Raw genomic sequence first — 16,318 nt, forward strand, 5'->3', positions numbered from 1 at the left:
CGACGAACTGTACGGGCTGTACAGCGACACTGACTTAGTTAGAAGAATTAAAGTCCAACGGTTTATATGGCCAGGTCATGTAGAGTGGATGGACATCAACGCTCCAGCCCGGAAGGTCTTCGAATCCAATCCCAAGGGACGGCGCAGTAGAGTAAGACCACGACTCAGGTGGCGCACCCAGGTGGGAGAGGACCTCAACCAACTTGGCGTGTGAAACTGGAGACAGCTAGCTAGGGACTGAGCTGGCTGGAGACGTAGGTATGTTGGTTAAGGCCCAGGTCCGCCCCGGACTGTAGCGCCACCTTAAGTAAGTAAGTACTAATTTAATGATAACTTTATACAAAATCAAAATTGGAACAAAAACAAAATATTTTTGGACCCGTTTTCGATGTGAATTTCAGTATACGAATAATAAATAAATACCAAATTCCCTGAAAATTGTTTTCTCAACTCAAAATGGTATTTTATTTTCAAAACCAATTTAAACTATGACCTTATTGAACTAAATATTGAATGAAAATTGCAATAGAAAAACTGAAAGCTTGTGATAACTAAAATTGGTTCTTTTTGATTTCAAGGCTATAAACACCTTAAATGTATGCAATGTTTTTGAAACGATCACTATTTAAATAGTACCAAAAAAGTCCTTATCAGGGTTTCCGCTATATCTTTTTAGACTTATAAAAAAAGTCTAAGACTTCTTATTAGTTTATTCGTTGGTTATATTTCCATTAAAACCCAATCAAAAACCCACTTAAGGCAACTTATTTCAATAAACCTGTAATCATTTAATTAAAAAGTCAACTACACTCATATAAACATACAATATGCATATATATCCATATCGACTCTTCTGTACTTACTTGCCAATAGCATTCTGTGCTGTACACGTATATTCGCCACCATCCTCTTCCTTGACATTTGACACGTTGACATGACTGATGACATCGTCATGTATCGTTACATATTGCCCAACAAGAAATCTCGAATTGTCCGGTATCTATACAAGTACATATTATTTGTAGCAGCATTTGTACAAATTCAACAAGTGGTCAATATTATATATTTGGCGTTGTGTGATTCGGTAGGTGGGTAGGAAGGAGGTTGTTTTGTTCATCCGCATTTCGACAGCAACAACAAAAAATCCATTACACATTTCCAGATTGGTTACAATATATGATGTTGATCCAAAGAGCCGAGGGCATGTTCGGAAATAAATAAATTAAAATATAAATAATACAAAAAAAAAATATCAACAACAAAATAAATAAAAGAGAAGAAAACATCGGAAATTTGCAATTAAAATCAGAAGTTTTGTAAAATTCCAAAAACAAAAAAAAAACACCATAAGTACACAAATAAATTTACATAAATCTAACATGTTTTATATGAATATATACATATAGATATATGTAGGCACATGTAAGTTGCAAGCTGAAGGCTGACGGTTGACGCTTGACGGTTGACGTCTGACGGACCATCAGCGTCAGGCCAATTCAAATGCAGCACTTGCAACGCGCGTAAAATCGATTAACATTACAAGAATACAGATTTTTCTATGCATATGCATCTATTTGTATATTTACCGGAAATCCGTCCAGGGACCATGTAAATTGAGGAAGTGGATTCCCTGTTGCCACGCATTTCAATGAAACTGTCGGTCCCGGCTGCAACGTTTGCTCCGAAAACCAATAAAGCAGTTCCGGTGAAGCATCTGAAATGAGAAATATTCGAGTGAGTATGCCGCCTCTGGATGTTTATATTTCTCTTTCAATTTTTTTTTTGGTTTTTTAATTTTAATAATACCACGGATACCGTTTGTTTAATTTTTTCTTCTTATTTTTCAATACAAAAAAAAACAAAATGGATGGATTTTTCCTCATCCTTTTTGCAGAATATAGAAAGATTGAAAGGAAAGCAAATAGCATCCATCTTGATTGCCCTATAAAATGTCGGTTTCCTATCGATCGACTTTGACTTTTATGTATGTATAATTTGTGCGGTTATCATCGCACATCGATTACAGTTATATCTAAATATAATATATATGAAGTTGATGAAGGACCAAGAAAATTGCAATTTTATCGCAACAGGAAGAATAAGATGAACAAGAAGAAGGTCACGATGAAAGACTTACGAGGACGACTGACAACAGCAGCAGCAAGGAAAATCTCATCTTTTTACCGTTTTCTTTTGATATTCCGGTGACGGAAATTTGTTTTTCTTCTTTAAGGATTCTTGTTTTTTTTTTTTGAAGGTATGATTTAATGGCGGTTTTTCATTAAGAAATTATTGAATTTTATTACCCTCAAGTCCTTTTTGAACCGCGTACTTAATAATTTTTAACTATCTGTTGATTTACTTTTGAAAAGTGGAAAGTTAAGATTCTTCTTTTATATTGATTGCAGGAAACTGCGAAAGTTGTATTTCATTTAACTTGATTAAAAGTCCTTATTGTGGAAGTGAATTGAAACGGTGTCTTTGGCGGGAAGGATGTTTTTTATGAATAAAGGATACGTACCTAGTCATTTACAGATCCTTAAATAATTTGAAGATTCTAATACAATTCCTCTATCTCTCTCTCTATATATATTTTCCCTTTCTTCGGTCTTTATTCAAAGTTCTATAAGGACTTGGGGCAATTTTGGAAAATTGCTTTTATTTAACTTAGAAAAAGTCCCTGTGATGCTCTGTGCATGATGTGCAAGATGAAAGGAAGAAGAGTTCTCCAAAATATCCCTATAGATATGCAAAAGAATAAATAACTTTACCAACCCTCTTAGTTGTCGTTGTCCCCACCGCCGTGCCGTTGCAACCCCTCCTCCTTCTATTTTTGGAATTTTCTAATTGTTTTTTGTTTTGTGGTTAAATTTCGTATTTTTCATTTAGAGGTTTATTATTTCTTTTTTTTCTATTTTGAATTTTTAGTGTTTTGTTTTTATTTTTAGAGCGAAAAAGGATATGACTTTCTGTATAGAGTTTGTAATTAATTGTTTTATTTAGAAAGGAAAACGTATAAAATGAAAGAGAAAATTATTAAAAGTAAATGGAATTAGATGTCACAAGCAATATGTGTATACATTCAAGTCAATTCAATTATAAAATATAGTTTTTTAAATAAAACATATGGTTATGAGGTTTTCTTGGTCAAATGAGTTTTGTCAGTTATTTAAATGGGAAAACTTTGTGTTCGAAATAGTTATTTATATTTTTGGAGAGTTTTTAGTGATAATGATTGACAGAAGAAGTTCTTTTTTTTTGTTTGTAAACAAAACTTTCCCAATTTTGAACATTTTTGATTATTATGAAAATAATAACTTTTTGAATGTTTCAAAAATTTTAAAATGATAACTTTCGAAAACAAAACTAAATGATGAATGAAGGCAATGGTAGTTTTGAGAAATAAATAAGTTGTATAAGTTTGATTTCAATTTATAATTACCCTTCGAGCTGTTTTCAAAAAAAAAATATTAAAACATTTCAAAATCATAGTTATGAGAATTAACTAAAATTAATTTAAACTTTCTATAGATTTTGTTCCGTTTATAACTTATCATCGGGGTTCTCCGTAAATTATATATACGTAATGTTCTAGAATTTTCATAAAATATCTGTGCCTTATGCCGAGATTACCGTTTCTATTTTTTAGATGATAACTTTTAGTTAAGGTTATTTAGTAGACGTGCGTGTTATATAACTTTATTGTATGGCTAAAAATGAAGCTTTGAAATTTTGGCAAGCGGCCACATGGCAACCTCAAATCAATTCTAGTCGAAAGGTTTTGAAGATTGTTTGCCGCTGTCATTCCCAAATATTCGTTATCACGGCGTCAATCGTCTTGTGTTAATCCGCGTCGACAAGCGACTGCACATAACCCCGCAAAAAATATTCTAGAGTTGTTAATTTTCACGATCTTTTAGGTCACAATGCAAGATAATGCAGTCACCAAAATTTTCTTTCAATAATTTAATTTTTTTTGTGACACCCGAAACGCGCAATGATGTTACTGATACACTTCAACAATTTCAAAAGTTCTTCGAGAGTAAGTCTATTCATTATAAAATGGCAAACCAAACTTAGAATAAGCCAAATAAAAGCTGTCAAAAACACCAACCCCAAAGCCAGATTGACATAATGTTCAACATTAATATGTAATTTTGTAAATGTTGCATTATATAAATGACCAATTGGGGAATTTTTAAATGAAAAACAAAAATTTAGGTTAGTGTAAAATTTTCCTATGTTTCTAAATATTTCAAGACTTGGGTTTTTCGTTTGGGAATGTTGTCAAGTCCTTATTGCAAAAAACTTTAAATAACTAAATAATTGTATTGTTATTTTAAAAAGAGGCTGGGATGCGACCCACACTGATAACTTCCCATCCCGTCTGTCGATTTGTCTTGCTTAAAAGTTTGTCTATATGTGCTCGTATCAATTTTTACCAAATTTGCGTACTATTTTTTGTAGATTTTATTTTTTATGAAAAAACGGACTGTTGGATTCTTATATAAAAATTACTGAATATCGGAAACAATATTTTCTGTAAAATAAAAAAAGTTTGAAGACAATATTTTTAATTTTTGAAAAGCTATTTGAGTCGTAAGTAAATTTTTACCAACTTTTATACATTTTTTGTTTAGGTTTTTATTTTTTGTAGAACAACTGTCAATTCGATTTTTTTAAAAATTTTACCAAATGTTGAAAACTATATTTCTTATAAGATAAAATTAGTTTGAAGCCAATATTTAAATTTTTTGAAGAGATATTTGAGTCGAAAGTCAATTTTTACCAACTTTTATACATTTTTTTTTAAGGTTTTTATTTTTTGTAAAAAAACTGTCAATTCGATTTTTTTCAAACTTTAACTGAATGTTGACAACAATATTTTTTGAAAGATAAAAGCAATTAAAGCCAATATCTCAAATTTTTGAAAAGATATATGAGTCGAAAATCTTTTTTTTTCAACTTTTATAAACATTTTTTAGATTTTTTATTTTTTATAAAAAAAATTGTCAATTCGATTTTTCTCAAAATTGTATCAGATGTCAAAAGCAATATTCTTCGTTGCACAAAATAAATTTAGAGATGAAATCATATTTCAGTCGTAAAATTTTAAAGGTGACAAATTTTTTTTTTTCAGTTTTATTGATTAATAAAAAAAACCCTTATATTGATTTTTTTAAAAAAATAAACCTGTTTGGTATCACGTTACAATATAGTAAGATATTTAAGGTTAACCAAAATTTTCACCTTTCAAACTGCTATGGTAAAAAAACCACCCACGCAATTTTCTCGAGAGCCCTTTCTGCCTTATTATCTGTATAACAAAATTTATTTGAAGTCGATATCTCTTCTGGTTCTTGAGCTATGGAAGACGAAAAAAACGTCGCGAACGTACGTACGTACACACGCACGCACAGACATCTTTCCAAAAATCTTTTATTTCGACTCTAGAGACCTTGAAACGTCGAGAAATGTCAAAAATTTCAATTTGACAAATCGGACCCATTACAATAACTTCCCATGGGAAGTTAAAAAAGGTGAACATATTATTTAACCCTAAATATCTTACGAACCAAAAACGCTAGAGATTTGAATTAAATTTCATATAATATATTGTAACGTGATATCAAAGAGGTATATTTTTTGAAAAAAAATCAATTTACGGGGTTTTTTATATATCAAAAAAACTAAAAAAAAAATTTGTCACCTCCAAAATTTCACGACTGAAATATGATTTCATCTCTAAAACAATTTTGTGCAACGAAGAATAATGTTTTTGATATCTGATAAAATTTTGAGAAAAATCTAATTGACAGTTTTTTTTACAAAAAATAAAAACCTAAAAAAAAAATGTATAAAAGTTGGTAAAAATTGATTTTCGACTCAAATATCTTTTCAAAACTTTGAGATATTGGCTTTAATTTACTTTTATCTTTCAAAACATGTTGTTGTCAACATTCAGTTAAAGTTTGAAAAAAATCGATTTGACAGTTTTTGTACAAAAAATTAAAAACCGAAAAAAAATTAACAAAAGTTCGTAAAAAATGATTTTCGACTCAAATATTTCTTAAAAACTTTGAGACAATAGGTTCTAACTAATTTTTTCTTATAAGAAATATTGTTTTCGACATGAGGATACATTTTGAGAAAAATCGAATTGACAGTTTTTTTACAAAAAATAAAAACCTGAAAAAAAATGTATAAAAGTTGGTAAAAATTGATTTTCGACTCAAATATCTCTTCAAAAATTTTAAATATTGGCTTCAAACTAATTTTATCTTATAAGAAATATTGTTTTCAACAGTTGGTAAAATTTTTAAAAAATTCGAATTGACAGTTTTTTTACAAAAAATAAAACTCTAAAAAAAAACAATACTAAAACTTGGTAAAAATTTACTTTCGGCTTAAATAGCTTTTCCAAAATTTAAAATATTGGCTTCAAACTTATTTTATTTCAGAGAAAATATTGTTTTCAATATTCAGTAATTTTTAGATAAAAATCCAACAGTCCGTTTTTTTCATAAAAAATAAAATCTACAAAAAATAGTGCGCACATTTGGTAGAAATACATATAGACAAACTTTTAAGCAAGACAAATCGACAGACGGGATGGGAAGTTATCAGTGTGGGTCGCATCCCAGCCTCTTTTCTTCTATTGTTCCATGACCAAAAATCACGGCAAAAAATACTGCAATGTCCCAAAGGCAGTAAAAATGTTTGGTCATTAGTAAAAAATATGAGGAATTCTTCCTCTTCCTCGGTTCCTACGCTCGTTGTGAATGACACTCCATTTGTCAGCTCTTTAGAGAAAGCAAATCTCTTTGCTAGGCAGTTCGCCGCCAATTCAACTCTGCAAGTGAGTGTTATGACTCCGCCTGTACTTGAGCGAGTTAATTTTCGCACTCGTACTGCAGCGAGAGTCCTAAAAGATCTTAACATACATAAATCTGCTGGTCCGGATGGAATCACCGCTATTGTTCTGAAGAGGTGTTCTTCATTGCTGGCAAAACCACTGTGTAAGCTTTTTCATCTATCCTACTCCTCAGGTCTCGTTCCGAGCGGATGGAAAAGAGCATTTGTCCAGCCTATTCCCAAAAAAGGCGAATCTTCCTCTCCGTCTAATTATTCACCGATTGCACTTACGTCCCTTCTTTCCAAGGTCATGCAAACGCTGATTAATTATCAGCTCAAGAAATATCTTGAAGAAGGGAGCTTCTTAATGAATGACAGTATGGCTTTTGTAGCAATAGGTCCACTGGTGATCTCATGGTTCATCTCACCGAACAGTGGAACAAATCTTTACATAGTTTTGGAGAAAGTAAGAAAGTAAGTAAGGATTTGGCATCAGGCTTTCTTATCGAAAATGCGTGCTTTCGGTTTGCATGAATCCCTCCTTCATTGGATTAGTAATTACCTTTCGAATCGTTTAATACAAGTTGTATTGGATGGATTCAAATCTGAAAACCACAAAATAAATGCTAGTGTGCCCCAGGGCTCTGTTTTATCTCCAATACTCTTTCTCATTTTTATTAATGATCTCCTGTCTGCAACATCTAATCCAATACATTTTTTCGCTGACGATAGTACTCTTAGCTTTTCATCTTCGTTTTCAGATTCACATCCCTCTTCTTCGGATGTGGAACTGCAACAACAAAAAATGATAAGCTCATTAAATTCCGACCTAAACTGCGTGGGATTTAATGCTTCGAAAACGCAATGCTGTCTTGTATCGTTAAAGCGAAATATACCCCCACTGCCATTATCCATAAATGGCACTTGCATCGAGGAAACTGAACATCTCAATATTCTCGGTATGTGTGTCACCAACCACCTCTTGTGGAATGATCACATACGCGATGTCGCCAAAAATGCCGCAAGATTTTTGGGTTTTCTAAGGCGATGCAAGAAGTTTTTCTCCCCCTCTGCTCTGGCTGTTATTTACAAGACTTATATACGTCCAAAGCTCGAGTATAACTCCCATACCTGGGCTGGTGCTCCTGCAACTTACTTAAGCCTCTTGGATAGTGTTAAACGTAGAGCATTTAGATTGATTGGTGATATTACCATCATAAGATCATTTACGTCACTTGAACATGGTCGAAATGTTTCATGCTCATCAATATACCCTCGAGCCCAACTTCGGTCGTACTGTCAAGTACAGAGATTCGTTCTTTAGCTGCACTATGCGAATGTGGAATGCCTTACCACACTCTGTATTTCCCAGCCATTGCAATATTCAGGAATTCAAAACCAATGTGCACCGACATCTCCTTTCAACCCATATCTCCCTTTCCTATAGTGCTCACACTGTGTCTACATAATAAGGGTAATATATCCCTTTGAGTGTGCACTTATTATAAAAAAAAAAAAATTGTTCACGATATATCGAGGACCAAACACCAATTTTTACCAATTTTGAGTACTAATTTTTGAAGATTTTAATTTTTATGAAAAAACGGACTATAAGAATTTTATAAAAAAATGTCTGAATGTTGAAAACAATATTTTCAACTTCCCATAGGAAGTTATTGTAATGGGTCCGATTTGTCAAGTTGAAAGTTTTGCCATTTCTCGACGTTCCAAGGTCCCTAGAGTCGAAATAAAAGATTTCGCGAAATTTTTTTCGTCGTCCATTGCTCAAGAACCTGAAGAGATATCGATTTCAAATATATTTTGTTATACAGATAATAAGGCAGAAAGATGCAAAAAGGGCTCTCAAAAAAATTGCGTTAATGGTTTTCTTACCATAGCAGTTTGAAAAAAAGGTGAACATTTTGGTTAACCCTAAATATCTTACGAACCAAAAACGCTAGAGACTTGAATTAAATTTTATATAATATATTGTAATGTGATATCAAAGAGGTATATTTTTTGAAAAAAAAAAAATCAATTTACAGGGTTTTTTATAAATCAAAAAAACTGAACAAAAAATGTGTCACCTCCAAAATTTTACGACTAAAATATGATTTCATCTACAAAACAATTTTGTGCAACTAAGAATAATGTTTTTGAAATCTGAAAAAAATTGAGAAAAATCGAATTGACAGTTTCTTTAATAGAAAATAAAAATTTAAAAAAAACATTACTCAAAGTTGGTAAAAATCGAATATCGATTGAAAGATTGTATACGATAAATTATCGTTTTGGTTCAAAGAAATAATATCGCCTTACCAACATGGGTTTGTGGGGGGAAGATCCACCTCCACCAATCTTGCTCTATTTTCAAATTATGTCCTCAATAAACTAGAAGAAGGTTTTCAAGTTGATGTCATCTACACTGATTTTTCCAAAGCGTTCGATAGAGTGAATCATTTGATACTAATATCTAAACTAAAAAGCGCAGGTTTTCACTCTGCTATGCTATCATGGCTTTCTTCATACTTAACGAAACGTTATCAAATTGTTTCCATAGATAACATTCAATCTTCTCCTTTTTTGGTAACCTCTGGCGTACCGCAAGGTAGTCATCTAGGGCCGTTATTATTCTTGATTTTTATTAATGACATGCCTAACGTTTTTAAAAACTCACACCGCCTTCTTTTTGCGGACGATCTTAAATTCTTTAAAAGCATTAAATCCTCTCACGACTGCCATCTACTCCAAGACGATATTGATTCTTTAACTAATTGGTGCACCATTAATGACTTGTTTTTAAATGTCTCCAAATGTCAGTGTTTTACTTTTTCGCGTATTGCCAATCCAATCAAATTCAACTACAAAATAAACAATAATATTCTAGAAAGAGTTTTTGAAAAAAAAGATTTGGGAATAATATTTGATTGTAAATTAAACTTTATAAAACATATCGAATACATCATTGCAAAATCTAACACCATGCTTGGTTTCATAAAACGTAATTCATCTGATTTTACTGATCCCTATACTCTAAAATGCCTGTATAATGCTTATGTCAGATCTATTTTAGAGTATGGATGTGTTATATGGAACCCTCATTACAACATTCATTGTACTAGAATTGAAAATGTTCAGAAAAAGTTCACTAGGTTCGTTATTTGGAAACTTGGTTGGAATATTGAAATGCCCTCTTATTCAACTAGATGTAAGCTAATCGATATTCAGTCACTCGAAAACCGTAGAAAAATGTACTCTGTATTGTTTGTAAGTGATATTTTGTCTTCTCGTATTAATTGTTCTTCGCTTCTGTCTTTAATTGATTTGTATGCTCCAAGTCGTCCTCTGAGGACTAGATTTTTATTTTTTGAAAGCGATCATAGGACAAATTATGCCAAAAATGAGCCAGTAACTCGCTGTGTCCGTGAAGTTAATCGTATTTCTTGTGTTTTTGATTTTGACTTTCATAGTAATCGTTCTACCCTTAAATGTAATCTACAACGTCATTTTAAATTAATTTTTAAAATAAGCAAAATACTATGTACATAACCATATATATTTATTTTTATTTATGTAAGTTATTTTCAAGTAGTCTGTAAGATATTTTAGTCTGATTGATGAATAAATAAATAAAAAATACTAAAAATAAAATAAAAAAATATCTTTTCAAAACTTTGAGATATTGGCTTTAATTTAATTTTATCTTTCGACTAATATTGTTGTCAACATTCAGTAAAATTTTGAAAAAATCGAATTGACAATTTTTGTACAAAAAATTAAAAATCTAAAAAAATTTAACAAAATTTGGTAAAAAATTATTTTCGACTCAAATGTCTTTTCAAAAATTTTGATAACAATGTTTTTAAAAAATAAATTTAGTTTAAAACCGATGTCTTAAAGTTTTGAATAGTTATTTGAGTCGAAAATCAATTTTTACTAATTTTTATTATATTTTGTTTAGGTTTTTATGTTTTGTAAAAAATGCTTTCAATCAGTTGTTTTTTTATTTTACCGAATGTTAAAAACAATATTTCTTATAAGATAAAATAAGTTGTAAGACATAATCTGAAATTTTTGAAAATATATTTGAGTCAAAATTCAATTTTTACGAACTTTAAGTAATGCTTTTTTGAGGTAATTATTTTTTATAAAAAATACTGTCAATTTAATTATTTCAAAATTTTAACAGATGTTTAAAACGTTATTTTTCCGTTGCACAATTGTTTTGTACATGAACTCTCGAACTCTTTTATTTCGAATCTAGGGACATTAAAACGTCAAGAAATGTCAAAATTTTCAATTCGACAAATCGGACCCACTACATTAACTTCCTATGTGAAGTTAATAATGAGCTGCACCCAAAAATTTTAAAATGTTCTTCACTCAATCTATTTTAACCACAAAATTAAAACACAAAACGAGATATGTGTACGATTCAATGTATGTGTGTTAAATTTGGATTTAGAACACATTCTCATTTTTCACATATAGGAATACTCTCAAAAACAGCTGCTGACAAAATTTGAGGTTTTGAATCAATCGATACATTCTGCCCTTATATACATATATACATATTTATGTATTCAGTTTGAAATTTAATTTGTATTTCAGTTCTGTTTAGAACTTTTCTTTAGGACAGTTGTGCTTTTGAAAAGTCTTAACTATGAATTTAAATAACCTTACATTTTTTTATAATAACACACACACTCAAGGGGATATTACTACCCTTATTATGCAGAGGCACAGTGTGAGCACTAGGAAGAGGAAAGAGGGTTTAAAAGGAGATGTCGGTGCACAATGTTTTTGAATTCCTGAATATTGCAATAACTAGGAAAGACAGAGTGGTAAGGCATTCCACATTCGCGTAGTACGGCTAAGGAACGAATCTCTGTGTTAGACAGTACGGCCGAAGTTGGGCTCGAGGGTATACTGATGAGCATTCCTAGAAGCGAGAGTATTACGGTTGAACTGTTTACGAAGAAGTAAGGGGAGGAATGCAACTGGCTATTTCACTAGAGCATAAGCCGTTAAAATAACGGTAAAAAAGACAAGAGACCTTACGGCGATGTTCAAGCGAAGTAAATGAACTTATGATGATATTATCATCTATCAATTTAAATGCTCTACGTTCAATACTATTCAAGAGGCTTAAGTAAGTTGCAGGAGTACCAGCCCAGAGATGGGAGTTATACTCAAGCCTTGGACGCATGTAAGTCTTGTAGATAATAGCCAGATCAGAAGGGGTGAAATATTTCTCGCATCGCGCTTAAGAAACCCAAACACCTTGCGGCATTTTTGGCGACATCGCATATGTGATCATTTCACAATTGGTGACACACATACCGAGAATATCAAGGTGTTCAGTCTCATTGATGCAAGTGCCATCCATGGATAATGGCAAAGGGGGTATATCACGCTTTAACGATACAAGACAGCATTGGGTTTTCGAAGCATTAAATTCCACGCAGTTTTTTAATCCCCATTGAATAATGCTGTTTAGGTCGGAATTTAATGAGCTTATCATATTTTGTTGTTGCAGTTCCACATCCGAGGAAGAGGGATGTGAATCTGAAAACGAATATGAAAAGCTAAGAGTACTATCGTCAGCGATTAATGTATTGGATTAGATGTTGCAGACAGGAGATCATTAATAAAAATGAGAAAGAGTGTTGGAGATAAAACAGAGCCCTAGGGCACACCAGCATTTATTTTATGATTTTCAGACTTGAATCTATTCAATACTATTTGTATTGAACGATCCGAAAGTAAATTACTAATCCAATGAAGCAGGAATTCATGAAAACCGAAAGCACGCATTTTCGATAAGAGAGCCTGATACCAAACCCTATTAAATGCTTTTGAAATATCAAGTGCAATAATCTTACTTTCTCCAAAACGATGTAAGGATTTGCTCCACTGTTCGGTAAGATGAACCATGAGATCACCAGTGGACCTATCGCTACGAAAGCCGTATTGCCGGTCATTAAAAAGCTTTTGATCTTCAAGATATTTCTTGAGCTGATAATTAATCAGCGTTTTCATGACCTTGGAAAGAAGGGACATAAGTGCAATCGGTCGGTAGTTAGAGGGTGAGGAAGATTCGCCCTTTTTGTTAATAGGCTGGACAAATGCGGTTTTCCATCCGATCGGAACGATACCTGGGGAGTAGGACAGATGAAAAAGTTTACGCAGTGGTTTTGCCAGCGTTGAAGAACACTTCTTCAGAACAATAGCGGGGATACTGACTTCCGAAGAAAGTTAAAGTACGCCGCTGTAGTTTTCTTTTTCTTTTATTATTTGTTTTGTTCGATTGGCCAGATTATTGTTGTAAGACTTCAAAGATTTCCGTATTCTCTTGCTCTCAAAAATCTGAGGACATAATGTTTGCGATTCGATTTCTCAAAAATGCTCTAGAGTATAATTCGAACAAGATGAAAAGAAATGCAAGACTAATTTGATTTCTATGTGAAAAAGAATATTGAATTGTGTTTATGTACACATATTTATATCCGTCAGAGAATATTCTCGGAAATCATTGAGATATAAACTGGCCTAATGGTACATTCTCGCTTAACATTGTTTGAATCAAACGCATGTAAGTGATGTATAAATTATATGACATCAAAAATTGAATTGAATGATTGAAAAAAACCACAAACCCAGCGCTCGGATATGTCTGAGCGAAAAATGAAACAGTCCTGTTTTTGACAGCTCAGTTCTCTGCTCTGATCTTAAAAAGTAAAACGCCTATTGCTAAAGTGTCGCAAACAGTGAACGCGACCTACCCACGGAAGAACGATCTTTCATATTTATTTTCTTTGGATACTGTCAAAGTGCCAAGTAGTTAAATCTCATTTAATAGAAGTTTCTCTATTTGTTAACCTCCTGACTCTCTTTTTATGAGATCGGATACTTTTCTCTCAGTAAAGAGAGTTCGTGGTTATTTCGTTGCATACGTTCATTTAGTTTTCAATGTCGACGGTGTTGAAAGTTCTTGTTCAATCGTGAATATATAAGTAATAGTTTTTTTTTCTTATTTGTGTGATACATTTTTCAAACTAACAATAAAAATAATTTACATTTTGGTTTTAAACAAATTAAGTGTCTTTTTCTCGTGGTTTATAGACATTTCTTATATTCGTGTTTTAATTCGTGTCTGAATTTGTGATATAAAACGTTTAAAAAAGTGTGTGTTTGCTTTAAAAGTGCCTCATAGATTTTTGATAAAATGTGTTTTTGGATCGTGCCTATTTAAATATAAAATAATGTAGTAAGTCTCCTTTTTATGTTTCCATTAATCCTTTTAAATAAATTGAAGAAAAATATATACATATTTAAAGTTTTGGTTGAGTAATAAAAGTTTAAAACACGATCAGACATGTAAGAATAGGTGGGTGTATTTAATTTGTTATTAAGTCGAGGGAATTTAAGTTCTTTGTTTAAAACATTTTAGTTTTCGCAATAAGTATTTTGATTTTTGTCTAATTTTTCTAATTTCATCCAGGCAGTAAAAAGGAAAATTGGAATTTTTGACTCTTTGAGCCTGTTTCTATAAATCTATACATTTGTCAATATAATTTTAGAAAGACTGTAAAGTAATTTTTTTTGACTTTGGAAAACGTTTTTATTTTCGGTTTTTGGAAAACAAGAGCTTAAAATGAGTTAAGCAAACTTGAAAACTTAGATATATTTTGAAAGTTGTATTATCAGGGTATATACTTGATTGTTGCAAAAACTATCTTTTTAGTGTGTTCATATTTTTTTATTTCCATAGAAAGTTATTGTAATCGGTTCGATTTTTGAAATTGAAAATTTTGACATTTCTTGACGGTTCAGGGTCCCTAGAGTCGACATAAAAGATTTTTAGAAAAATGCTGCGTGCGTTCGTACGTCCGTACCTCCGTACGTTCGGGAATTTGTTTTTCGTCGCCCATAGCCCAAGCACCAGTAGAGATATCGACTTCAAATACATTTTGTTTTACCGTTAATAAAGCGAAAAGATTCAGAAAGGACTCTCAACAAAATTGTGTGCTTGGTTTTTTTTTCCATAACAATTTACAAAAAGGTGACATTTTTGGCAACCCCCAAAACCTCCCAATAACACTAGAGACTTGAATTATATTTCTGTATTTTTGGAAAAAAAATTCAATTGATGTTTTTCATAAATCAAAAAACTCAAAAAAATCTTTGTCGCCTTAAAAATTGTACCACTTCAAACAATTTTGTACAACAAAGAGTAACACTTTTAACATCTGGTAAAATTTTGAGAAAAATCTAATTTACTTTTTTTTTATAAAAAATAAAAAGCTAATAAATATTACTCAAAGTTGGTAAAAATTGAATTACGACTCAAATATCTTTTCAAAAAATTGAAATAATGTCTTCCAACTAATTTTATCTTATAAAAAATATTGTTGCTATCACTTCGTGAAATTTTAAGAAAAAATCGAATTTATAGTTTTTTTTAAAAAAAATAGAAACCTAAGAAAATTAACAAAAGATGTTAAAAATTAATTTTCAATATTTCAAAATTCAAATATCTTTTCAAAACTTTGAGGAGATATTGGTTTTAAACTAATTTATCTTTTGAAAAATATTGTTGTCAACATTTAATAAAATTTTGAGAAAAATGGAATTTACATTTTATTTTTACAAAAAATAAAAACCTAAACAAAATTACTAAAAGTTAAAAAAAAAATAAAATTGATATTTTTTAACAAAAAATAAGAACCTAAAATAACATTATTAAGAGTTGGTAAGATTTGAGACTTAAACTTAAGTAATTTTTGGACAAAAATATCTTTTTAACAATTTGGTATTTTAATTTTAATTTTATTTTATAAGAAAAAGTAAAATTTTCAGAAAAAACTATTGATAGTTTTCTTACAAAACATAAAAAACTAAAAAAAAAACATGGTAAACTTTTACTTTTAACTTAAATATCTTTTCAAAAATTAAAAATATTGCCTTTAAGCTATTTTTATCTCACAGAAAATATTGTTTTCGACATTTAGTAAATTTTTTATTAAAATCCAATAGTAAAAATTGATGTTCGGTTTTGATATCTCAAAAATTATAGAAGACATTGATTCCAAATTACTTAAAATTTGTTTTTGTTTATGAGAAATAAAAAATTTTAAAAAATGAAATTGGTAAAAATTGGTTTTCGACTAATAATCTGGTTAGCTAAAATAGATTTTGAAATTAAACTACACTAGATCAAAAAATTGAACGTACAGCAGTTGAAAATAAATGGGTTTCCCTTACACTATGAACTTCCTACCACAATTCTGAGCTTGTTAACTTTATTTGATAAAATTATAATGTATAATAGGAAATGCAACAAAATGTTCGAGCTTTGCCTCATCGTTTTTTTAACGTTTGTAGAATTTTGGCAGAGATGTCAAAAAATTGTTGAAATGTACATAAATTGTGTATTGTAATGAGATTGAGAGATCTAGGC

General features: G+C 30.9%; 1 protein-coding gene across 5 annotated transcripts in view; it reads right to left on the reverse strand.

Moving 5' to 3' along the window:
- The window catches only part of LOC129946247 (cell adhesion molecule Dscam2), a 209,739-nt gene that overhangs the window by 55,281 nt on the left and 138,140 nt on the right, over positions 1 to 16,318 (reverse strand). For all 5 annotated transcript variants that reach the window (XM_056056371.1, XM_056056373.1, XM_056056372.1 and 2 more), the window contains exons 13-14: positions 1,587 to 1,714; positions 864 to 1,000 (exon numbers count right to left, since the gene is read on the reverse strand). In XM_056056371.1, the coding sequence (XP_055912346.1) occupies positions 864 to 1,000; positions 1,587 to 1,714 (265 nt within the window). The remainder of the gene's footprint in view (positions 1 to 863; positions 1,001 to 1,586; positions 1,715 to 16,318) is intronic.

This window comes from Eupeodes corollae, chromosome 2, assembly GCF_945859685.1.
Source record: "Eupeodes corollae chromosome 2, idEupCoro1.1, whole genome shotgun sequence".
NCBI classification, from domain to species: domain Eukaryota; kingdom Metazoa; phylum Arthropoda; class Insecta; order Diptera; family Syrphidae; genus Eupeodes; species Eupeodes corollae.